At 33.8% G+C, this 27,880-nt stretch overlaps 1 protein-coding gene across 2 annotated transcripts in view; it reads left to right on the top strand.

Annotated features, from left to right (window-relative positions):
- LOC143232494 (excitatory amino acid transporter-like) overlaps positions 1-27,494 on the top strand; it is a 43,839-nt gene extending 16,345 nt beyond the window's left edge. For both annotated transcript variants that reach the window (XM_076468043.1, XM_076468042.1), the window contains exons 3-10: positions 4,427-4,625; positions 9,221-9,428; positions 12,745-12,932; positions 14,295-14,421; positions 15,855-16,088; positions 19,227-19,421; positions 21,688-21,822; positions 21,951-27,494. In XM_076468043.1, the coding sequence (XP_076324158.1) occupies positions 4,427-4,625; positions 9,221-9,428; positions 12,745-12,932; positions 14,295-14,421; positions 15,855-16,088; positions 19,227-19,421; positions 21,688-21,822; positions 21,951-22,209 (1,545 nt within the window). In that variant the 3' untranslated portion in view covers positions 22,210-27,494. The remainder of the gene's footprint in view (positions 1-4,426; positions 4,626-9,220; positions 9,429-12,744; positions 12,933-14,294; positions 14,422-15,854; positions 16,089-19,226; positions 19,422-21,687; positions 21,823-21,950) is intronic.
- The last annotated feature ends 386 nt before the right edge of the window (positions 27,495-27,880 follow it).

The raw sequence follows: 27,880 nt of genomic DNA, 5'->3' as shown, positions 1-27,880 counted from the left end.
ATACATACGTCAGAAAGTGTGTGTGAAACGGGCATGGTGCTTTCCCTTAAAATTACATCAACACGAAATTGTCTACAGGACTTCATAGTACAACAAATTATCAATCTCTCCCGTGATTATTACCAGCGAAACTCGATAAAACAATTAAAAGACAAAATGCCTAAACCATGTCATTACTTACCTCCACAATTCTTAACCGCTAGGACGACACAATATTATCAGTTTTTCATTAAATCTGGACCCATTTATAGGAAGTGATTATTCCCAGAACATCAACAAACGAGTAGTGAAGCTATCCCACCAAATCATGAAAGAAGTAGTGGGGTTCTTACCACCACATCATCAAACAAGTAGTGGGGTTCTTCCCACCACATCACCAAACAAGTAGTGGGGTTCTTACCACCACATCATCAAACAAGTAGTGGGGTTCTTACCACCACATCATCAAACAAGTAGTGGGGTTCTTCCCACCACATCATCAAACAAGTAGTGGGGTTCTTCCCACCACATCACGAAACAAGTAGTGGGGTTCTTACCACCACATCATCAAACAAGTAGTGGGGTTCTTACCACCACATCATCAAACAAGTAGTGGGGTTCTTACCACCACATCATCAAACAAGTAGTGGGGTTCTTCCCACCACATCACCAAACAAGTAGTGGGATTCTTCCCACAATATAATCAAACATGTAGTAAGGATTTTACTACCACATCATCAAACAAGTAGTAGGGTTCTTACCACCACACCATCAAACAAGTAGCACAGTTGTTCTCACCACTTTATAATCCAGTTTGGCCTCTCAAAATACTAAAGGAATCAACAACTTTCATTTCCTTTTGTTAAGTTTATTTGCTGCAACATATCTGTGAACATAACAAACATAGAGCTCTCAAGCCACTATGACTATGCTGACTCGCAGTTCTGGCCACGTATTAAAATCCTGAGTGATGGGTAACATGACAGAAATACGTTTTAAAACACAATAACTTAACTTTAGACAGCAGGATTGCTTCCCCACATTATAATTTCTTTCTGTTTCCATTTTATTACGACATTACCCATGTGAATTCGAATAGGAATAGGTGGGATGATACATCTTGGACACGTGTTATCCTAACTTCACTTCGATAATGTCTTGTGTTTGAAGTTATACAACTTGTATAGCTCACGGCATCTTCACTGTCTGTGGTATCTTCTCTAGCCATCGTATACCTTATGCAGCAGTGAACCATGGGATTCAAGAGCAAAAGTTAAGACAGGCCTATGGAAGCAATATTGTATGGTTTTATTCGAATAGTAATTTTTTTCTTCAGTTTGTTATAAAAAGTCCACAGTGGTTTACCGATAAGTTAGAACATTTCTAATGCTTACAACCGAATTTTGATACCCGTGGTAGGCATAGCACAGTTATATCATTATAGAGCCTTTCGCTTAACAACAAACAAAATAAATGAAACCGAGAAGTTTAAAATATTATTATATTTTATTAGAAAAGAAACAATGTAGATGTAAAATTCATCCGTAATTAAATTTGAAAAATGCAAATAAATAAAAACTGCTTTCGTCAACACTGTTGGAATTAAGTTTAAAAATGCAATCTATAATAACTAAAATATTCAGATAAGGCCTAACAGAAACACTACATTTGTTCAGAGTTTTGTCGTTCTTTTTTTTTTAACTTTTCGAAAAACTACTCGATGGCTACTTACGTTAGCCGTCCATAATTTATCAGCTAGAAAGAAGACAGCTAGTCAACATCACCCACTATCAACTCTTGGGCTACTCTTCAACCAGCGAATAATGGAACCGACCATCACTTTATAATGCCACAAGTCTAAAATGGGGAACAGGACTTGAACTTGCGATTCAAAGACTGCGAGTCCAGTGCCCATGAATGTTTTTCTATATTAACTGAAACAACAATGAGCTATCTCTCCATAGTCGTTTCTAAATTTGATCCGATAGACTAGAGGATGCTTCTAGTAAAAACACCAACCACCAACCCTTAGGCTGCTCTTATCTCACATATTTCTGTTTTCGTTCTTTGCCGTTGAGCACAGAGCTACACATTTGGCTACCTGCCCCATGCCCATCACCAGTATCGAAACGCACTTTTTAGCTTGTGTGACCGAATTGTGGGAGTTAACAGTAATACTTTTAGTACACCCACAACCCCGAAGTGCGGATTACGTTTCAGCAGCAGCAGGTCACGAAGCATAAATCTTTAAGTTTACAAACGATTGTACTAATCACTTAGCCAGTCCCAACTATTATATAGCTAAAACAGTCAATTTTTTACTCAGTTAAAAGTAGCTTGAAGCAACGGCTTTGTCTAACTTTTGAAACCTCCGACTTCGTTGTGTTGCAAAAGTCAGTGTGCCGAACTCTGATTCTGAGGTTCTGTGGTTCGAGTCTCGTTACAACAACAACAAAAAATACAACTTCGAATTTCGGGGTATGAACACATTATATGAGTGACGTTAGCAATGGATCACTTAAACATCAGTGATGACTAGCGCAAATAGCTCTTGTGTTACTTAATGCAATATTCCAAATATTCCATTAAACCTAAACATCTTAGGGTTACCATTTAGTTTCAGGAAAAAAAGAAACTCATTAGTATAAGACTCTACTCGTTTGATCTCAGTTTAATAAAATATTGTTCAAAACATTATTGCATTATCTTGAAATCTCATTTGTAAAGATACATTTTAATAAACTAAAGGGAAAATAGGAAGACGATTACATTGACTTGAACTTTGTTCGTAATGTTATGGTTAGCCCGGCATGATCAGGTGGGTTAAGGCATTCGACTCGTAATCTGAGGGTCGCTGGTTCGAATACTCGTCACACGAAACATGCTCGCCATTTTAGCCGTGAGGGCGTTATAATGTAACGGTCAATCCCACTATTCGTTGGTAAAAGAGTAGCCCAAGAGTTGGCGGTGATGACTAGCTGCCTTCCCTCTATTCTTACACTGCTAAATTAGGGACGGTTAGCGCAGATAGCCCTCGAGTAGCTTTAGGCGAAATTCAAAAAAAAAAACAAACAAACAAAACAAGGTGATGGTTTATTTGAAACAATTAGCTACGGAAAATATTGTTACATCAACCTTCATATTGTTGCTTTAGCCTGAAAAAATCTTTAAAAACCAACAGTTTGGGAACAAGGGACAAGATTGTAACATTACATTGAAATTTCACGATAAATATTTTAATTTGAGAAACTAAACAAGACAATCTTTCATTGCAAAAATCTGAAACTTTAATTTTAAAAGTACAGTTTTTACTAGGAAATAACGAAAAATATTTACAATTCGGTACAGAAATACGAATTTGTTTCACAGAACTGAGGGAAAATGAACGTTTCACAAACACGCCATTTATTACAACCATGTTTTTGTAATACCTACAGTCATAATAAATAGCGTATTTATTACAATAAATAGTGTGTTTGTGAAACGTACAATTGACTTGTTTTTTTTCTCAATTCCGTAATTTTGTTTCACCAAATACCGACAGTTCAAAGCATCAATAATACAAATACGTGTTTTATTTTTGTGTGTTTTTGACGGCTCTTAATTAAACATCAGTAACGCGCAAAAGACATTGAGAAAAGTAGAAGCATTTTTTTTTAAAGGCACGTTTTAGCCATCGTAAGATAAGATTTTATTTTAAAGGGAATTGTGTTAGGGAAGTCTTTGGGGAGCGTTCGTTGTTTCTGAAAGAAAGAAAGAAAAAGCAATAAGAAGTAAACAGCTGTTTTTATCTTATATGTACTTATTAAGATCCAACCCTAAACAGTTGATTCTTGGGTATCAATACAACTATTTTGTTGTAGAGGTGTACAAGTCCCTGTGCATTATCCATTAAAAATGGACATCCCCTCTATAACTTGTAGCTAGTAAGAAGTGGAATCGAAGATGTCTTTAAATACTTCTGGACAAATTTTATAACTGATAAAATATATAATTTCTAGATGTAAGAGCATAAAAGCAGTTTAAGCTCCCCAACCTGAAAGAAAGTTTCCAAGTGACAAAATATTTTATCTTCACCCAAAAGCATTCAAGTCCAAGATACCTTCTCAAGTTGAAACTATATTCTATGGACATAACTTTTATCAATGTTTTATTGATATATTGTTTAACAGCGTTCTATCGGCATACTGTTTATTAAAGTTTTATATGAGTAACATTCTGATGTTAGCATTAAAATTAATAAAAAAGTTAAAATCGTTTTCGGTTGAAACTCAAATTAAAGAAATACAACTTTGCAAAGACGTTGATTGAATAATTAATTGAATAATATTAATAATTATTCATATTAATAAGATACAAGTATCTTCTGAAGAAAAAATCACTGTACTTATACGATTTCTCTAATTTCCTTATAACATTAATACCTCGTTTATTTTTATTCTTCAAGTTTTTGAAGTGGATCAAGACGAACTTGCTATTAGTTTTGACGGTATTTGGTGTGTTCTTGGGCGTTTTGCTTGGTTTTCTGGCAAGATTTGGTAATTATGGAGAAGACGTGATCATGATGGTTTCCTTTCCCGGCGATATTCTGATGAGGATGTTAAAGATGTTGATTTTGCCACTCATAATTTCTTCCATGATATCAGGTAAGTAGACATGTTTGTTATAACATTCTACAATGTTTAACTATCTCCCTGTCTGTCTGTTTATTTAAACAGTTGTAGTACAATAAAACTTAAACTCTTTAACTGTCATAAGCAGAGTATGTAGTAAGCGCACAAACACAAGGTTGTGAACTTATACAAAAATATGACTCTTTTTGTGAATTTATACTCCAGCAAAAAAAACGGAATCGGAAAGTGTGCAATCTCAAAACTTTTCAATTATTAAAACGTGCACCATAATAAGAAAGTAAACTCGAAGATGGAATTAAATATTTTAAAAATATAAAATGGATTTCAATTAATAATTCTCTAAGTGTTACGTGTAAAAAACTAAATCAAAAATTTCTTTTCTTATATCATGTATCCAAACATCACATTACTTAATGACATAGGCCCGACATGACCAAGCGTGTTAAGGCGTTCGACTCGTGATTCGCGGGTTCGAATTTCGGTCGCACCAAACATGCTCGCCCTTTCAGCCGTGGGGGGGGGCGTTATAATGTTACGGTCAATTCCACTATTCGTTGGTAAAAGAGTAACCCAAGAGTTGGTCTGTGGGTGGTGATGACTAGTTGCCTTCCCTCTAGTCATACACTGTTAAATTAGGGACGACTAGCGCAGATAGTCCTCGAGTAGCTTTGCGCGAAATTAAAAAAAAAACAAGAAACAAACTTAATGAAATTCTAATTATACGAGTATTTTACCACTAATTGAGACTGATATACCAATTTCTGCAGGATATAAGTGTTTTGTTTTTGTTTTCACGTCCCTAGTGTTTGTTTTTGGTTACTAATTTGTGTTCGTGTTTACATTTTAAGCTTGTTTTTTGTTTCATTCCCAAATACCTGCTGTAAACAATAGAAGTAGTTTTATAGATAGGACCCACATGAACTTCAACTCCTAATTGCTTAGGTGTTAGTTTCATTCCACAGCTTGATCTTGTAAAAAATACTAAAGGTGAAAGGCTCCATTTCTGTATGAGCTTGTAAACATTTGTCTTGCTGTGGAATATTTTACCATTCCTACTCAGGAATATGTTTGCATATGTTAACGCAGTAATGTGTTGCAGCACATATGAGAATTGGCGCCAATCGATAATTTTAATATTTTACAGTGCAAAAATGCTGAGGACAACTTGTTGTAATAAAATATATACAACTAGTATTTCAGAAAACACATACTTATGAAGCGACATTCTTAAGCTATTTAAAACCATAAAGTACAACATTTCGAGAAAAATCAGTTTTTACTGATCTTCATAGAAGAGAAAGAACTCGGAATCTGAATTAATTATTACGATAGAGAACCTTTTAACCCCAAAAGCCCTTGTGACGATGTTGTGCATATCTTCTGGTACAGTTAACAAGAATTTTAGTTAAACGATGTTTCATATGCTTTCAACCACAGTTCATAATCATGGCTGTTTCATGGAAATATGACTGAAGGAATTAGATTCATAGCAATATCACTTGAAAACGTATTTGTTAAGTACCCTGGTGGATGTTTGTGTTTTGGCTGAAACATGGTCTTGAAATCTAACGTGCACTTACGTGTAAGATCAATATATGTATTATTTAATAAGAAATAATAATTTATCTCTGTACATAAATATATACATATGTATATATACAAATTAATAATCTTTGCGTACCACCAGGTTTTGTAAGAGCTATGTGTGTTTTTAAGAACTAATGAGTCAAAGCAAATGAAAATTTGTTATATGTAATATGTCAACCATAATATCTCTGTTATATCCAGTGCAGACGAGGCCTTTTGCTTAATACCAGGATTAATCAGGCCGTCTTGGATACTAGAACAGCAATGGATTTTAGGGGAAACGAATACAAATCACATATGGTTTGATATAAGCAACTGTTTGCATTTCACCAGGTGATTCGAATTGTAACATCCAAGCATACAAATTGGTCTATAACAGTTATCCCACCAGCTTTTTTACAGGCATCGTATCCTGGTGTAAACCTAGTGGTTCTTTATAATACAGAAGGTTGAGTAGTTATATTAGAACAAAGTTTGATATGCAGAGCAGCAGGTAACGTGAAAATTATTACATTTTGACACACTTTGGCATTACATATTCAGCACAATGCCCCCGAAAACCATTCACTTTTGAAGAAGATGTGTAAAAACCACTTCTGACCCAAAATATTCGTGCTCTTATATCGTAGGAGTTTAGAATTTCCAAATAGAGCATATTCATTGAACGTAATAGCATAGGAAAACAAACGAAATGGATCAACTTGGCACTAGGACCATCAAGAAAGTGACGTATAACAAGTCGCAATTGTAAGCAAAATGCGGCGTCTTGTAACAATTGAGAATTGATGAACTTGAAAGTCAGTGGCAAAATACTCCCACGTGCCCCAGGCAACAGTATGCAACATAATCAATAAAGATGTTCGAATGGAAAAGCGACTTGAGTTGCCTCTAGGACATATTCATTCAACCTTCACATTCCTGAAGATGCTGAAGAGTGAAATAATTATTCATGCTATTTCATTTGAAAACAAACCAGTGAAGTTGTCAGACGTAGTGCACATAGATTTTTGAGACAAGCACTATGAAACCATCGTCTTGGTACATTAAATGGACTACGGAAACACTGCAGAAAGGCTGGTGTGCTTAGGACATGACAGCCTTACAACAGAACCGTTGCAATAGAAATTTTGTTGTAGGGTTTACTGCCAAAGTATACGGTTGCCAGATAAAGCATGATCAAATCTGTAGAATCTTCAAAGTCGTTTCAATATAACGTACTCGATTTCTGGTGTCATTTTCTGATATAACATGAAGTTGTATTAGAAACGCTATTCTGACATGCCAGAAAATTTTGTTAGAGTTATATCCTGAAAAATACGAGGTTTTATAGTATTCAAGTTCTGACGTAACGAAAGGTTTGCTTGTTTTTGAATTTCGCACAAAGCTACTCGAGGGCTATCTGCGCTAGCCGTCCCTAATTTAGCAGTGTAAGACTAGAGGGAAGGCAGCTAGTCATCATCACCCACCGCCAACTCCTGGGCTACTCTTTTACCAACGAATAGTGGGATTGATCGTCACATTATAACGCCCCCACGGCTGAAAGGGCGAGTATGTTTGGCGTGACGGGATGTGAACCCGCGACCCTCAGATTACGAGTCGCGCGCCTTAACACGCTTAGCCATGCCGGGCCAACGAAAGGTTTTGCAGTATTCCTATCCTAGCATACTACAAGGTTTTATACCAGTCGTATTCCGAATGCAACTACATTAAACAAAAATATACTGTTTCAGATGTTTACTGGTAGGTGGTGTTTAATGCTTTATTCTATTGAAAATAATGTTATTTCTGTACATCATTTAACTGATGTGATACTAACATTTGTTGTTCTTTTTTTAAATTCACAAACATTTACTTGAATTACTAATTTAAAACGTGGAGTTACAATAAAAAAACGTGTGCGACGCTCAGTTTCAACGCACTGAAATAAACTTGGCTTTTTGCAAATGGAATTACAGTAACATTTAAAAGGCTTTAAGCTTATTTATACTTGCATTTATCAGTGTAAAGACTGTATAATTAAGAGATATTATTGAACCAAGTAACACCAAGTCTGTGGTAGTCAGAGTACTTTACGAAACCTAAAGTATGGAGACCAGTCCATTATCTGTAGTATATATATAAAACTTAGACAAGCCAACGCATTTAATCTCAAATTATGTGTACATACTCAATAGAGGATCAGTATATCTATCTATATAAATATCCTACTGGTAACTTTATTATAAACTGCAAACGGTAAAGGAAGTCACAACAGAACACGTGCAATGTTATGCCGATTGCATTAAGCACAAGATAATAGACTGCGCTCTCTCTGACGAAATAAGAACTGTATAGTCGGAAAAAATTGTATTATAAGGAAAGGTATTTGAATGCTAACGGTGCGTTTAGAATGGGCGTGCAACATCATTATAAATCCTGAGCAGAAAAGCTCCGTAGAGAAATAAACTGAACAAAGACCGCAAATTCAAAGAACACGTCTAGGACCTTCCTCTGGAATAAATAACGCATAAAACTGCTACCAACAATACTGACTCAATTGGGGAACGAAAGCATTTTGATGAGAAATGGGGAAAAGTTTTCCGAATTCCAGATATAAAACACAAAACATGTGCTTAGGATGTGTCGCAGGGATTTATCTCACATTTACCCCAAACATAAGTAGACTGAATCATCTGGAGAAAGTTTTTATGTAGAAATGAAGGGAGAGACATTTTCTAGAGCTACACACAAAGAGTTATACAACGTATGCAGAATTCTGTTTCAGAATTATTATTTTAGCTACCTGCAAAACACGTACTGCTAAGATGTAGATCCTTTGACTTTTATCCAGCGTAGTAGATAGAGCTTACGTTTTAACTAATACACGTTACATGTACACAGATACATTTAACAATAAAAATAAGTTGAGTGGTCAGTTAAAGAAGTTGTCGATGGTGTTTGTTAAAGCACATTGCAATGTACTTATTTTACCTCTAATATCAAGATAAAGTAAGTAAACAACACATGTATGTTTTCTCTAGGACTTGCTCAGCTAGATGCTAAGTCAAGCGGACGGATGGGCTCTAGAGCTTTGATTTACTATTTTGCTACAACCATGCTAGCTGCAGTACTTGGAATAACTCTAGTTACAGCAATCCACCCTGGTGATCCGTCTATCAAAGAAGGGGCTGAAACAGGTACCGAAGATAAGAATGTATATACTCTGGACGCTTTTCTGGACCTCATAAGGTAGGAGCATGCACAGTGCTAGTATATTTGGTATAAAATACCTTGAAAGTATAAATATGAACATGGCTAATTCTAGTACGCTTAATTGCTTGGTATAACAAATATCTTGGTAATATAAAGTATGAAGTTAGTTTATTAGTTATAAAAAGTGCTCTGGAAATGTGTGCGTATCTTTTTTTATAGACAAGTCACATCGGGCTATCTGCTGTGTCCACCGAGGGAAATCTAGCCCTTGATTTTCGCGCTATAAATACGAAGAGTTAGCAGTGCCCTAGCGGGGAACTACTCTGGAAATATAAGATAGAAGCATACACACTGACAGTATTGTAAATATAGATCAATTGTATTACATAAATTAACACAAGACTTATTAACTTATTATGATTACAATTTAAACTGATTGTTTCCAATTGTTTCTCAGCATTTAAACACAGAAATATTGGAATAGTAAGGAAGTTTGCTGTCCTGGTTGAGCTTACGAAATCCAGTGTTGTTTATAAATTATCAAACTTCAGAGACTTATAATCTTTGCAGTGTATTTCAAAGTCAATTGTAGATCTAATGTTTCTATCTATGTAATCTTTAAAGGTTTGATATGGGAGAAAAATATTAAGTAGAAATTTGTACTTATTTCAAAATAAATATATTTTTCCTGTTAAAAGTTTCTAACATACTGTTCACAGCAAAATTAAATGACAACACAGTGTCAGTCAAACAGTCACATTTTGTAAAACTAACAGTAGTTTTGTATCTCAGAACGGCTGGTATGGGTATGAACACTTTTACTAATAAGCAGAGATCTTCCTTGTCCATATTTGTTAACCTGAAGATGATCAAAGAAGGTCGAAACGTTGTTCTCTGCTTATCAATAAAAGTGTTAATACCCATACCAGCCATTATGAGATACATTTTTATTTCAAGTGGATATTTCGTCATCAGTAATAAAAACAGTTTTAGTTGTAAGCTTTGTATTTATATCACAAAACAAGTTTCGACACGTATATATCAGAATACCCTTTACAAAATGGCTTTCAAAATACTATTGCTAAATCACATTCAATAAGGATTTTTGAAGAATTTTTGTGACCAACACTAGCCTGTCAGCATTAAATTATTTGTTATTTTATTTCTATAGAACAGGATAATGTAAAGCTGCAAAGGTTAAGCAGCAGAAGTTGAATTATAGCGTGAAACAAGTTAGTTAAAACTAGTTTATCATGAGTGTAAGTGAAACACATTAAAGATTGGCAACAGGAAATGGAGGAAAAGGTTAGGATTTGACACTCAAAATAACACAAGATGGCTCAGTCAGGAAAGACAAGACTGCATAGGCAGGAGCTGCATGGATTAGTTTAGTTTGTTTTGTGCAAAGCTACACAAGGACTATCTGCGGTAGACATCCCTAATTTAGCAGTGCAAGACTAGAAAGAAGGCAGCTAGTCATCACTACCCACGACTGAAGAAGCGAGCATGTTTGGTGGGACGGGGAGTCGAATCTGTGAATTTCAGATTGCTAGTCGATGCCCAAAACCACTTGACCATGTCGGGTCGAGCGTTCCGGTTATTCACAATGGAATTTTAGCCATACGATAATGCACTTGTCTGTTTGGCCAATAGTAGTAAAAAGCATGACCGGACTATATTCCTTACAGACTCCCTAAACATCATCACAATATTAGAGATATATTTTGTACAAAAAAAATTATCAGAACTTTTAGAATATTTCTAGGCTCACTTGATAACGACCTATAACCTAGGCCATAGCGGCGTATCACCGAACAAAAAGTGGACCACCTAGCGGGCAAAATCTCTTTATGATGTCATCAATGAAATATCGTGTAAACTGGGGGAACAAAAAAGGTGGAATAGAAGCCTAATTGAAGAAAGAAGAATGAGAGTGAATGTTTAGGAGCGATTAAAAATAAACAGAATAATTAATAATTAATAGTAAAAATAAAAACTATTGCAGTCAGAAGATTTCTTTTTGTTTTCGAAATTAGGGAAGGCGTCACTGCTACCTGGACTGCAATGGGTTTCTTCTAGTGTGTAAATAAATAAATGGATAAACTATTTGGAACAGCAAGTCTTAAGGATTGTTTTGTATGCGAATATCACTGGTATTATCACATAGAGTTTGAAAACTTTAGCAGCTGTCTTTGGCGACCAGTTGTAGTAAACATATTTGAAGCAAAACGACCTTTACAATACTTGTACAACGTAAAGAAAGTTTCATGATGCCGATTTCTCTGTAAGAGCAGCTACGGTATATAAATTGTCAATCACATCTTTGAATGAAACACATCAGCTTTTATTTTGTCTTGAGAATCGAATTTGGGGTAAGATTGAACAGAATCGTATGGCATATGAATGCCGCTAATCATTGTTTTTTTTAAACGGAAGAGTCTTTGATAGCAACTTGAATAATGCATAAGATATAATACTGTTTCCCAAACACAAAACAGAGAGGGATAGTTCAGATAGATATGAAAATCTTATTCATGTGTGACATTTTGGAGAGTCCTATACTAGTTGATGGAAATTTATTGGGACAGGAATATTTCAGCAGGATAACATACCATGAAATGCTACTCACTCTATCTAACAGTCATATGAAACAAATAATGTCCTAAACTTTGATCTAAATCTCACGAACTCATTTTATAAAGTGTTAGAAATTGGCTGAGAAATGGAAGAATGTGTTTGTTTAGTGCAGAACTTCACAATAAGGGGAATCGCGTACCGGAATTTATCGTTATGATTCCATAAACGTACAGCAAACCCACTGGAGAGGGAAGAAAACAGACTGTGTGTGTTTTCTTATTGCACAGCCACATCGAGCTATGTATTGTTTCCAACGAGGGAAACAGAAGGGAAAGATAAAAAAAATGCTTAAACTATTGTCAGAGTTGCTTTGCAAGAGAAGAAAATTCTAACACATAAAGTATTTACCAGGGACAGGTATCAAATTTCAGTAACAGGATCTATTTTGTGGTTAACACCAAAGGCTACCACATTTAATATTACATGTCACTCTCCTTCTTAAATCTTCCTAATATATCTGATAATGAAGACATACAAGTGACTCCCAGTTGTATTTTAGAGCTGAAGATATTGTATCACCAGAATTGTTTTTTTTTTTTTGCAATTCCGATTTTTCCCTACTACCCAGTTTCTTCATTAGAATATTGGTAAGGTAATTTTACTCGGTATTTACCATATGTGTTTCGATGATGTTGTCAGTATACAAGTTGAAGTACAACTGGTTGAAGTTGATAATATCAACCATCTTCTTACTGTTTTTTTTTTTTAATTTCAGAAACATGTTTCCCGAAAATCTTCTTCAGGCCTGTTTTCAACAAGTTGAAACAACATACACTAAAGTGAAGGCCAAACCGAACATTAGCCGAATTGGAACGAACTTGACCAACCTGTCAGAGTTTGAAAATGTCACACAGTACACCCAGAAGAGAGGTCTCGTTTACAAAGACGGGACTAATGTACTAGGTGTGTAAACAAAATTATGAAGACTGCGTTAATTAAAATTACATTCTATAAATTAAGGTACCCGTCTTTTACCCGGATTATGAACTTAGGGTGGATGCTATGATACTTAACACAAAAATATAAACTTTCACAGAATGTATTTATAATATAATATTAAAGTATTCATCATTAAATCAATAGAAGTTTTATATAAGTTATAAGAACTCAATATATATATATATATACTTAGAACATGCTATACGCTTCGTGATGGTTAGTGCCACTTTGTAGGAAGAGGTAACGTCCAAAGTAGTGGCGGTAGGGCTCTTTATGTTACCCTACTTTCAATACCCAGTTCATAATATCTTTTCACAGCAAAAGTACCTTGTGGGCCGAAGTTAATGGGTCACGGTCAAAGTAAGAAGTAAGTATAACTGAAGAAACGGATATTCATATCAGTGGCTGTTGAAGTAAACGCTTCAGCTGCGTTTACGTATTGGCTAGGTGGATTAAGGCGTTCGAGTCGTAATCTGAGAGTCGCGGGTTCGAATCTTCGTCGCACCAAGCATGTTCACCCTTTCAACGGTGGGGGCGTTATATTGTTACGGTCAATCCCACTATTCGTTAGTAAAAGAGTAGCTCAAGAGTTAGCGGTTGGTTGTGATGACTAGCTGCTTTCCCTCTAGTCTTAAACTGCTAAATTTTGGACGGTTAGCGCAGATAGCCCTCGTGTTGCTTTGCGCGAAATTAAAAAAGAAACAATTTATGTATATTATTGCAATATTAGCTATCTTTTTTTTTTTGTTGCATTCCCAAGAGAGCGTGTTAGTTTGTTCTCACTCCCGACATCATGTGTAGAAAATATAATAACGTTTGCTTTTTCTTTTCTGGTGTAAGATCGTGACGCTGTCTACGAATGTAGTTAACTTTAGCTTACGTCAAAGATAATAAATGCTGAATAATAGCAATAACGAAAGGGATATAAACCCCAATAACATGTCCCTTGTTCCACACTATCATCCTATGAAGTTCAGTTGAAATTAACTTAGCGACCAAGTAGTTAGATAACGAACAAATAGACAAACACACAGATTTATTGATATTTTAATAGAATTATTCAAAGGTTTTAAAAATATGAAGCATAGTAGTGTGTAATTAATATGTTTAAAACTAAATTCTAACGAAAATTTTATAAGCATTCACAATAAAACAGAGTTTTATTTTTATTAAGTGACGATGAAATAAGTAGAATTACTTAATTGGTTCTTGAAATTTACTTTCATTTAAATATTATGATATCACAATGTATTTCAGAGAACTGGACTTTATTAGGCACTTAGGCTACCATAGTTACCGTTCATTAACAACCGCATTTAATTTCAGGCTTAATCATATTTTGCATTGCTTTCGGTGTCATCTGTGGTCAACTTGGTGAAGAAGGCGAAATGATGGTGAATTTTTTCGTAATTTTAAACAACATAATAATGAAGATCGTTGTCCTAGTAATGTGGTAAGTACAATCTTCAATTATATTTAATCCATGCATATATATTTTATCTTACAGTGACTGTAGTAATAAAATTGTGTATAGATACAGTTAAAATACATTAAAAGGTACTTTTTTATGAAATCATTTATAATTTTTCATAAAAGGGAATAACGAAGTTTCTGTTGGAAATTATTTATTTATTATTTTCTGAATTAGTCGTATTAAATGGAATATTTATTTCAAAAAATAGTAGTTTTTCTGTGACAACAGTATACTTGATTCATTTATTATTTTCTCAGTTAGGCCTATTAACTAGAATATTTGTTTTAAACAATAGTAGTTTTCCGTCAACAATAGTACACTTTATTCATTTATCATTTTCTCAGTTAGGCCTATTAAATAGAATATTTGTTTTAAACAATAGTAATTTTTTCGCCAACAATACTATACTTGATTCATTTATCATCTTCTGATTTAGTCCTATAAAATGGAACATTTGTTTCAAACAGAAGTAGTTTTTCTTCAATAATAGACTGAGTCTTGGTGTATAGTTAGTGTATAGGGCTGGAGTTTGGGGCATGATGTTATTGAACATGATGTTTACTTTTAGTGTTACAATCCCGCTGACATGTTGACGAGTAGTATCTTCAAACGGTGGATGCTAATGACTGATTGCCTTCCCTCTTGTTCACAGCTAAAAATTAGGAACAGCTATTCTTGAAATGTAAAAGCATCTGACATACCTGTTTAATTCACTGAGTGGAAACAAACAAACTTCATTCGTAAAGATCTTCAAATTTTTTGCTTCTAATGTTTAAAATGTCTTTTACAAAATCAGCTGATAAACATGTATTTCAGAACGCATATACATAAACACAAAAATAAAATCGATAAAACCGCAGTATATAAGAAAGGTCATGTAACGTAACCAGTAGTAGACGAAACCATAAAAAGCATGCATTTGTGAACCTACGCATATAGCAAATATTAAAATGTTCTTCCACATTCTTTTAGAAAAAAAAATGTTTACATTTCTTTACCTCTACCGCTGCTATTGGCTTAGAAAGGCCAAACGACTTTTACCAAAACATTGCACTATTTATTTCTTGTCTTTGAACAAATATTACGTTTTCTCTCTTTTAAACCCTATATCAACTAAAGATAAATTTCTATTTGGAGAATAGAAAGTAACCAAAATATTGCTCATATCATCCGGTTTCATATTTTTATATTATGTTATTCTAATTGAAAATGTTCTCTTCTATCAAGACTTTCGTTAAGGATAATGCTTTTTGAAGCAGTATACCTAACATTTTTGTTAGTTTAATAGTTTTTTTCTTGCAAAGCCTAATTATTATTTAACTGAAACACCAAGGTACATCACAATCCTCCATAATGCTCGATCTAAGTTGATGTAATAGATTGGAAACTAAATGTTATCCTCCACATGTTAGGTACTCACCATTCGGTATCATGTCCCTGATAATTGGGAAAATAATGGACATCAAAGATTTGGCTCGAACGGCACAACAGCTGGGATTGTACATGTTGACGGTAATAACTGGCCTCATCATTCATGCTGGCATTACTCTACCGTTAATCTTCTTTGCTATCACCAGAAAGAGCCCCCTGACTTTCCTGAAGGGGATGCTACAGGCGTGGATCACTGCTTTAGGAACTGCCTCAAGGTGTGTTTGTGTTTGTTCATTATGTAGCTGGTTTACTATTATATATTTATCTTAATATCTAGGTTTGTTTCAGTTTAACACGTATTTCGAAATGCATGTAACGTATGTTGTTAAATGTGTATTGTGAAAGACCCGCCTATTCTCTAAACTTGTAAAATATTATCGAATGCAAGAATCAACAATGCGTTTTACGAAAGCACTAGTGTGTCTTCGAATATTGTTGCAAACTGAGCTTTCGACAACCTTGCCGTAAAAGTTTATATAAATCAACGCTCCAAAAAACAGTTATATATTGTTCGTTTGCTGCAATTAGTATACTATAAAGTTCGGAAGCTATAACTTTAATAAACACTTATTAATCAGAAAACTACAGATATTTGACCAGGAACGTTTATAGATTTCTATCATCACAAACCGTTTAACTTCAGATAACTAGCTTCGAATGTTAGTATTTTAATAAAAACACCACATTATTTCAACGGAAAAGAACTCATACATCAATGGATAGCTAGCTTTCCGTTAAGTGAAGTATACTTGTGCATCAACATAGAAGTAAGTCGCTCATTGTGAACTGTCGATAAAATATTCACTTCCAGACCAGACAGAAGACACAGTATTGTTTGTAAGTTTATAAAACGTTTGTATATAAATATCATAAATTTGATACACATCAACATTCAATTAACTTCTAAATAGAAATTGAAATTTCAGGCTATTTGAAATTATAATATGCAACAATTATTATTCTTATGTGTACAATCACTACAATATCATATGTATGCAAATTTAATTGTATTGTCTATTGTCTGTTGTGTATCATCTGTACAGCATGATACAGCATCATCTGTAATTGTAACACTGACTATCTGTAGATAATTCCTGTCCAGAAATATTTTGCAATGATTGATTTTTTGTGCTATGAACAATATCACTTTGAGTTGCTATAATTGCTTTTGTTACACAACCATTAATAATTTTGACAAACTAGGGAACACCTTTTCCTTTAGCTCTTTTGTATCTTTAACTACTTTACCACATTTGTCTGGAAAAGTAATGCAGTTGTTTTATTCATTAAAAACTTTCCAACACGAACTCAAGAAGAAGTTTCTGAGTTGAACAGTTTGATTTCATATGATCGAAGTTACTAAATATAAAGAACATAAAAATAAGTTATTCAAGAACGTGTGTATTACACGTTCACCATAAATGACGCTTTTGGTCTAACGACAATTTCTTGATAGTTTCGTTGCTAACCAATGATGCATATTGTTGAATATAACCAAAATGAGCGTGAAACAGAATCAAAATCCAAAATTCAGTTTTAGTTGCTAAATAATCTTTTTTTGTAAGAAACCTGGAGGGAATTCTGCCCCACTTTGCTATTTCTGGGGATCATATGAGTTACTATACCAAATTTGGTGATAGTTTGTTAGATAATGCGTGAGGATTTAGCGGACAGACAAACATATAATTTCATTTTTATGTATATAAAAGCATTATTTTCTAGCAATGCTCTGAATGGACATTATATATGTATAATAACTAGCGAACGTATCGGGCTTCGCTTGGGTTATGAGATTTTAGTGTTTGTATTCTGAATCTATTTTAGCATAAAAGTATTAACCTATATACTTTTGTTGCTAATTCATGATGACAAGAAACCCACTTGAAGTAGAAATGTGTTCTTAAGATGGCTGGTATGGATATTAAAACCTTAAAATTAAAATAAAGTAGAGAGCAACGTTTCGACTTTTCGAAGATTACCTAAGAAGGTCGAAACGTTTTTCTGCACTTTATTTTAAATAAAATTTTAATATCCATACCAGCCATTTTGAGAATACGTTATTGAAACGCAATGCTACCAAAACGCATTGACCTTTCTATATATTAGAAATTGTTATATAAAGAACCGCTTCTTTTCTCTGAGTTTCCTACTGGGACAGCGGTAAGTCCTTGAATTTACAATGCTAAAATCAAGAGTTCGATTACTACTAATGGACACAACAGATGGCCCAGTGTGGATTTGTTCTAGTAAAAACACACACACACACACACACACTTTCCTATGTGGTTTTGCCAGCTTGCCTGATTAAAAAGATGCGCATGTGTCTGCGCGCACAGATGTGGATAAGTAATAATACCCAGGTATACCCCCTTATGGTCCACTTAATGTGGGTGCAACATTTCAGGTTTCTAGCTTATATGATCTTGGAGCTATGGCAATCAAATAGACAAGCATGTGTGCACATGTTTTTTGCATAAAAGAATGCACACACGCATACGGGTACAAACGCAGATAAATAATAACATCAAGGTGCACACTCTCAGGGTCCACTCAGTATTGAAGAAAAATTCCAGGTTTCTAGTTTCTTGTCACAATTTTTTAAAGTGGTGTTTGCTAATTTGCCTCAAAAAAACGCACACGTGCATAGATAAGTAATTATACCCAAGTGCACACCCCCAGTGTCCACTTAGTATGTGTGCAAAATTTCAAGTTTATAAATTCTTTCCTCTTGGAGCTATGACCATCACACAATAAACACATAGACTAACAGACACGCCATTTTTTATTATAGGTATTGATCTGTGCACTGTTATATCATCATATTTGTGCAAATTTGACGAGTTTTAGCTTCGAGTTAACTCTTTGTAGAAGATCTCGCCACACCAAACATGCTCGCTTTTTTAGCCGTGGGGGCGTTATAATGTAAAGGTCAATCCCACTATTCGTTGGTAAAAGAGTAGCCCAACAGTATTGTACTAAGTCTTACACTTCTAAATTATGTACTGCAAGTGCAGATAGTCCTCGAGTAGCTTTGCGTGAAATTCAAAACAAACCATACCTTTGTAGAAGTTCAAAAATATTATAATGCCTGTTGTATAACAAGTTAGTCTTAAAAATTTCAAGTTTTTGTCTTGGTCATGAAATTCTTGTTTTAAATGTTTAATGGTTGAAATGAAGTTTAATACGTACCTGTTCTATAACTGAATACTATAGCACACATATTATGTTCGTTCTTATTTAGGAAAAGCTTAACCTTCTATGATTTCTTATTCACTTTGTTCTTTAACTCTCATTAATTTTCTTCGCTTTATACAGGCTGTTTAACCCTTAATAAGTTTATTTTTATTTTACAGCGCTGCTACTCTTCCAATCACTTTTCGATGCCTAGAAGAAAATAATGACATTGACAAACGAGTCACGCGATTTGTACTACCAGTGGGCGCCACGGTCAACATGGATGGTACAGCTCTATACGAGGCAGTAGCAGCAATATTTATAGCTCAGATGAATGGAATAGAACTGTCAGCTGGACAAGTCATTGCAGTAAGGTAATTAAACACACCTCTTTACTCCGCGTCATGCCATATAGACCCATTGAACTGGCAGCTGGACAATTCATTGCAGTGAGGTAATTAAACACACCTCTTTACTCCGCGTCATGCCATATAGACCCATTTAACTGGCAGCTGGACAATTCATTGCAGTGAGGAAATTAAACACACCTCTTTACTCCGCGTCATGCCATGTAGATCCATTGAACTCTTTGAAGAACTTGAGTGTTTTTGACCAGGTGTTTATTTCAATAAAATCTTACGATATGTTTTTTACGTTTACTTTTTATTACAAGATAAATTTTGAAAGTTACAAGTTGTACAAATGCTGTATTATGTACACAGCTTAAGCTATTAATGTAATTAATCCGATAACGTCTTTATTGTTTGATAATTGTTCAAATAAAATTAATTGTTGCGAAAGTAATACAAATAAGCAAAAACTGAATATTCATGAAGAGAAGTTATAAATTTATAAATTGCTTTCTTTAAAAGGAACTTTTTTAATATCGGAAATTGATCTAAGCTGATTTTATAAAGAAATGGTATCACAGATAATTTAGTCCTAAAGTATTAAGTCTTATCAACTTTTGTCGTCTTATCTTTAAAGTGTTGTAAAATACAGAAACGTGGATTAATTCTGTACCTTCGTATTGAGCTCGATGACGTATTTTAGTTAATTTTGCTTTGTATTACTATTAATAAAAACGAAAAAGGCTGAAACCTAACAATGCCTACTTTTTCATTGTATTTCATTACTGGTTCTATTGTACAAGTAAACGTTACCATCGATATGAGTATGTGTTAAAATATATATATTAATTACTAGCTACTAGAAAACTCCACGCTGCTCTTTCTTTTATTAAAGATCTTAACTGGTGAGAAAATTATTTATTGATATTGCTCTATTTTTTTAAGAGGATGTAGCAAAAAAGCTAGAGAAACAAGTGGATTTATAAAATAAAATACATTCGTCGGATCACATCAGAGTTTTATAAAGTTTTGTTTCTTGGAAGATAATAATATAGATATAATTAGTTTCGTAAAAGTCCACCTACCTCGAAAATCCAGCTGTCGAATGGTTATGATCCTTTTGTTTTTTTACTTCAGCAGGGTTAATATATTTTGTATTATAATTAAACACAATACTGTTTCAAACTAAGCTTATGAAACATGTGTTACTTGTTCAAGAAAATTAATGAGTTAAATTAGTTAGTTTTTATGTGAATTTCCTTATTAAGGGTATATGTGTTTGTATTTATTATGTAAATGACTATACTTTGTTCTTACGTAAAGCAAAATATCCAGTCTAGTTATAGTTATAACCACAGAGGGCACACTTTAAAGCCTACCGAAAATAAAAAGGAAAACTTCGGATGAAAATTAAAATCAGTATTTCAGAAAGACATGACATGCAAACCCCAACACTTTTAGAACTTAGCACTTTTCGTTAATTAAAGTTAATATTGTGAGAAAGTAACAGGTTCTAAACTTAACAACATTTGTATTAAAAATGTCAGTTCTCTTTATAAAAGAAATTGGTCATAGACTTTTTTATTTATTTTAAAAAATTCAGTTCTTGTGGTTATTTGCCGCTTTACTTGTAAGGTTAGATAAAATGGATCACGAAGATGTTATAAGATGACCTTGTAGGAGATAAGAAAGTCTACCCATCATGCGCAAGTTGCGCTTTATTGAGATGATGGTACCAAAGAACTTGGGTGCTAAAATCTGACACGTTTCATGAAGCTGCCATTATCATCTCGTAATTAATTGTCAGTCTCTATATAGATATATTCTAGATAAAACATCACCATTAACATAGAGGATTGGATATCCCACTATCCTTTCTCAGTAAAAGATCCAGGATCAAATCCCAACGCTAATAATCACACAGAGCTCTTAACACAAGCTCCTTAAAGACAACGGTAAATTAGTTGTCTGAATCTAAAAAAAAAAACTAATTAATATTTAGTATTAATGAAGACAAATTGCTAAGTAATTAATAACTAGATTTAATTAAGCGAATACGCTCCTCATCGTGAGAACGTTTTACATTGATATAATTGTATGATAAGCATTTATCTGACAGAAATGTGTTGAATATTACCACAGTCTGTAAAGTTGCTTTATGTCGTGATATAAAGTCCCGGGTTTGAAACTCAATGAGGTTACAAGTTTGAAGTATGTGCCAATTTATTTATTGGATTTACCAATGTTCTCATGCCACTTTGATTATATTTGTTTTCGTATTTCATCCTAGTTTGACGGCTACAGCCGCCAGCATAGGAGCAGCAAGTGTCCCAAGTGCTGGTCTGGTGACTATGCTGTTGGTGTTGTCAGCTGTTGGATTACCAACTAAAGATATAACCATGATTGTCGCTGTTGACTGGTTACTGTAAGTACTTTCAACTAAAGATATTACCATAACTGCTGCTGTTGACTGGATATTGTTCATCTTTATCGTTAATTATTGTTCTTGCTTTCCAAGGAATTAACTGATTTTTGTTGGGTTTTTTTATTTAGAGACCGCCTTCGAACTTCCATCAATGTTCTTGGAGATGCTTTTGGTGCTGGAATAGTCCATCATCTATCCAAAGCTGAGTTGGACAAAATCGACGCTGAACACGCTCGGATAGAAATGGAAATGGCAGAGAGAAGGTTATCTGGTCCCGCTAGGAGGAGTGTCGTTCGCCAAGGAAGTCTGGAGAAAGCTAACAGCAAAATGAATAATCCAGGTGGCAGCACAAGCGAGTGTGTAGATAACAATGAAACTCAGATTTAAAGATGCTATATGAAAAATAACCTTATTCAACAATTTAAACTAGCAAGAAGGAAGTTAGTTTGTAAATTAACTAAGTATGAAATTTTTATCGTCCCTGTTCCATGCGTTAAAACTTTCAAATAGCTGGCTATTTTATCTTTTGAAAATATTTTGTTATAAAAAGGAACCCTCAGAGGATATTATAGATACTTCTGCATTATAATGCATAATTCGAGATATAGCATTTTTGTCGTTAAGGTTTAGTATAAAAAACACAGGATAATATTTAATATTTGTCATAACCATGTAAGAATTGGTGTATTTTACAAAAGAACTACCTAGGATTGTACCAATGTCTCTCCAGTAACATCAGGAGATGTTGTAAACATCAAATTACAATTATTCAGAAAAACAAAAGAACGTTATCAAAACCAGCAGTTCACGTAGGTATTCCTATAACTTTATATAAAACGCACAAGCTTTTCAAATAACAAAATTTGAATTTTTGCTTGCTATTCGTTCCTCTTTGGTAAATTTATAAAACGAGAATGCCACAATTTTTAGAATTCAGAATGATAAATGGATTAATATACTTTTATCCACACTCCTTGATTTCCCGAATTAATAATTTGCTGCTTTTTCCAGCGTTATCAGTAATATCTTTAACCACTATACTTATTGAATGAGTTTTTATTATTTTTTGTCTGGTACTTAAGTGTGCTATTCAAGAAAGTAGTTCCGTGTGAGTACACCGGTGAAACGTTACTTTGCATTAGGTAAGTGAGTTTGAAGTCTCCAAATCAGAGTAATCATTTGTAGCATGCCGGTTTTTAACATATTTCTACACAGTTTGTATGCAATTCTACGCTTGAAACCGGGTTTCAATATCTGTTGTGAGAAGAGTACAGGCAGCCTCTTGTGTTTAACTACAAACAAACACTGTGACCTAATAAGGTAAAATCAATCCTAGTAAGTTATTTCAATAGTTATAACTTAACTATTCTTTACTCAGAGTTTCACTGTGACTTTATAAGGTAAAGGCATTCCTAGGTAATATTTTTCTCACGTTTAGAATTCCTTACTCAGAGTTTCACTGTGACTTTATAAGGTAAAATCATCCCTAGTTAATATTTTTCTCACGTTTAAGAATTCCTTACTCAGAGTAGAGTTTCACTGTGACTTTATAAGGTAAAATCATCCCTAGCTAATATTTTTCTCAAGTTTAAGTATTCTTTACTCAGAGTTTCATTGTGATTTAATAAGGTAAAAGCATTCCTAGTTAATATTTTTTCTCACGTTTTATTATTTTTTACTCAGAGTTTCACTGTGACTTTAAGGGTTGTAATGTCTTGCAGCAACATTAATAACTTTTCTTTTATGAAAAAGTATTGTGATGTAGACCACATCAAAAATGGTGTTTTTCAGTGGCAAGTCTAATAACATGTTTGTACTAGTCCTAACATGAAAACTTGGTTCTCATGTTTTCTCCAATGTAAACGCATGTATTAATTAGCCTGGTGAGATCCATTTGATTTTCACTGTTGAATTCTACAAGACTGGTTTCCTGTGTAAGGGCGTGGTTGAACTTCAACTAGTAGCGAAAAGCATTCAGCACTGTACTCATTAATTAGATGAAATTTCGTAGAGCACACGGTTTTTTAAATATATCTTCGCAGTTTTAAACATCATGCTGTTATATCAGTCAACATAATTTATTATGTATTGTGATATTTATACAAACAAATTTATGAACATAAAAGTAACCCCAAAATCCTAAGAGTTCACACATTTATTCGTAAATGTTTATGATATACTTTATCAGAACCAGTTCAGGAAACCAGCCCTCCCATTTTTCTTTAAAGAAAAACAACCTTTTTGTATAAGTCCAATACTATGTGTATCTTATACAGTGGATGATGTAGAAATATGAAATATGTTTTCCTTGTTTAATAGGTAACCTTGCTACATAAAGGACTAACCCAGACTAACCCAGGATTTCAGTACTTGTGATGTTACAAAATGTTCACCACACTCTAGGCTGTGAGTGTATTATAAAATTGAAAGTCAATCTCATACCACTGATAATGAATGGTATATTGCTGCTGATTGGTTGCTTTCCCTGTAGTCAGTATGTAACCTTGCTACATAAAGGACTAACCCAGACTAACCCAGGATTTCAGTACTTGTGATGTTAGAAAATGTTCACCACACTCTAGGCTGTGAGTGTATTATAAAATTGAAAGTCAATCTCATACCACTGATAATGAATGGTATATTGCTGCTGATTGGTTGCTTTCCCTGTAGTCAATATTTCAAAATTAGGGACAACAGCAGATAGTCTGAGAATCTTTGTCATAAATACAAATTGATAAAACTTGGTTTGATCTACAATTACGTTATATATTAAAATATGCAAGTCAAATTATGTTCATTGACTTAGTTTAACTTTACTAACGAACATAAGCATATACTTTGGATATTTCACAAATTAAATCATATAAACCAACAACAACATATAATCTTAGTTAGCGAACTACACCCGGTGTTCGTTTAAACTATGTGAAGATAAAGTTAATCCTTATAACAGTTCGTAACAGACTTAACATGCTCTTCGCGTTAAGATTGTACCTAGGCCCAGCATGGCCAGATGCTTAAGGCACTCGACTCGTACTCTGAGGATCGCAGGTTCGAATCCTCGTCACACTAAACATGCTTGCCATTTCAACAGGGGGGCGTTAAAATGTGACAGTCAGTCCCACTATTTGTTGGTGAAAGAGCAGCTCAAGAGCTGGCGGTGGGTGGTGATGACTAGCTGTCTTCCCTCTAGTCTTACACTGCTAAATTTGTGACGGCTAGCACAGATAGCCCTCGTATAGCTTTGCGTGAAATTCAAAACAACCAACTAACCAAGACTGTAATAACCAACGAACGTTGGATAATATAAATAACGTATATAAACGCCGAAGTTAAGATTACTGGTTCCTGTTTTACATTGCTTACTTCAGTTATACAGAAAGTATATTTATAGTTTATTTTACAGACGTGCATTAAACCTTACAACACATCAATAGCCACCTAAGGCCAAGTTATTAATATTTGTAAAAGGCATTTAACTAAGCGAACCAATCCAGGATATGGGTGTGATATGCTAAATTTGAATGAACAACAAAGTTCTGATCTGAATATAAGAATAATGTATTTTAATTCTAAATAATCATTGTTACACTATGTATTAAGTTTATACGAGCTTCTTTGTTTGTCATTTTTGACACATGTTCAATTAAATATTCACATTACTTCAATACGATTGGTGTTGTTCGTTTACAAGTGGACGGAAACCACTTTCTAACATTTCTATGGTATACTGTTTGAGGAAGAAAAACCTCGTATACCCTCGTTGTTATTAAATCTCTAAAACAAGCTGTTGACGTATTAATCATTTAAAACATATCGTTGTGCCGTGTTTTATTGGATATTTCATATAGTATAAAAATTGTTATATTAATGTTCAAGCTATTGCACGTTTATAATCATGTCTAATACAAGTTCTAAGTCAGTGTGATTGAAATTCAATTTCAAATAGTGAATGTATCTAAAGTAAGTGTAAATTGTGTAGCTCATGTTTGTTACTGGTCGACTGGTTGCTTCGTTTCTTACACGTGTAAATTTATTGTGATAATTTACTCGGATGTGAACCTATATCAAATGGATGTGTCGTCCTGTACATTAATGTACTAGTGCCATAACAGGTACAATTACCGCATCTTTCTTAAGATGAAGTGAATTACACCTTATATAATATTCATGACATTGTCTACGATTTGATTCACACATCTGTCGCTTGCTAAACGAATGTTTCATCAACAGACATAGCTACCAGCACCACTTTGCAAGGCACATTTAACTACCACATTCTTCCTGTCCCAGATATAACACTTCGGGGGCGTGGGACGGCCCCACCTTAGTGATCAGTGTGGTAAGTTTAATTTTTCATGCTATTTATTTCCTTGCGACGTGTTAGACCTGTTCCATTCTAGAAGTGTGAAGTACCAAATGACGTAAACAGCTCACTCGCTATAACCGCTAGTAATAGATTTATAATTACTATGGCTACTTCATATTACTATGTTTTCTAGCTCAGTAACAGCGAGTAATTGAAAGTCTTCTTTTTTGATTAGCTTTACATTCTGAGATTTTGTTTTTTCAAAAGTCATTTGTTATGGAATTGGTTTCTAACTCAGTAACAGCGAGTAATTGAAAGTCTTCGTTTTTGGTTAGCTGCACATTCTGTGATTTTATTTTTTCAAGAAGTCATTAGCGAAGTAGTTGTTAGATTACCTTATAAACACTATTGTACGTATTAAGCAATTGTTTAGGTTTTCAGCCAATGTTACATTTTATTCAACAGCTTTTCATAGCTGTGATTAAAATACGTGTACGTAAATATATACACACCTGAAACTGATAACTTGAAACTGAAAGTGTATTTTAACCCCAGAAGTTAATTTAATGCAAATTTCAGCTGTAGTTTTATGTTTTAACACTTATTAAATTTTATATTAAATATGTTAGAAAAAATGTAATTCAACAAATGTTAACGTATGACAGAATACAATTTATAAATAAGACTCTGTTCACGAGTGGTTACTTTAGGTCTCATAATTACATTAATTTCTACCTGTTTACGATAAACATTATGATATAATGAAATGAGACATTTGTTGCTATACTTTTTCCTCTATTGTCTGGTTTTTTTTACATTATTTAGGGAGTTAGTTTCCTTTGTGAAAATATTGTTTTCGTAGAAATCATGAAAATGAAATTGATTACTGTTTAGATAGTTTAAATGTAACGTTTTAACTTGCCTACTAATTTAGTAACAAAACATCCACAAAGAAAGTGGTTGTTTAGAATCATATTACCGATGCTATAAAGAAGTATGTTTAAAATCACCAGAAAAAAAACTTATCGGGGTGATATTTTTTTATGTTTAACTATCAATTGAGGTGTAGACAAGCGGAGAAAACAATTGTACCAATTTACGTTTATTTAAAATTGATATATGTCTCTGCCAACAATAAACCTATTTGATCCAAGTAAGAAATGGACTAATAGTATTGTTCTAGGAAGCTTGGAGGTTATCTATTTACTTTTCAACATGTCTGGGTGTGTACAACCCAAACCATAATTACAATACAACATGATCTCATTGAGTTTCTTTTTTTATTCGTTTTTGTAATAGAATGTTTTAGTAATTTATTTGTAAAGTATGTATGATTAGTAAAATAAACGTTATTTGAGCAGTATGTGTCACTACGATAAAAGAAAAAGCATACATAAGCATTCATCTTACTATCAGATTACTCTAAATATAATAAAGAATATAAACTTTATCACCAGTAGATGTCGCTTACTGAAATAATTAGCAAACCAAAACACACACTGTAGTATCCTATTGCCAAAATACTATTGTAAGTACGCACGACTTACGAGGCAGAGAAATTCATTCAAATAACTACAATAACTACGGTAACTGATCGTTAAATATAGATGTGAATGTCATGAATATCATTTACTCCCAAGAAATTATCTTCAAAAACATTCGTCATGATTCTAACACTTCTACGGAAAAAATATAATCCTGATATCATTATTAACATAAAGACAGTTGAAGTCGACAATATTCATATTT

This window comes from Tachypleus tridentatus, chromosome 11 (assembly GCF_004210375.1).
Source record: "Tachypleus tridentatus isolate NWPU-2018 chromosome 11, ASM421037v1, whole genome shotgun sequence".
In the NCBI taxonomy this organism is placed as follows: Eukaryota; Metazoa; Arthropoda; class Merostomata; order Xiphosura; family Limulidae; genus Tachypleus; species Tachypleus tridentatus.
The sequence above is the reverse complement of the archived record's forward strand: the minus strand, read 5'-3'. Positions and strand labels throughout refer to the sequence as shown.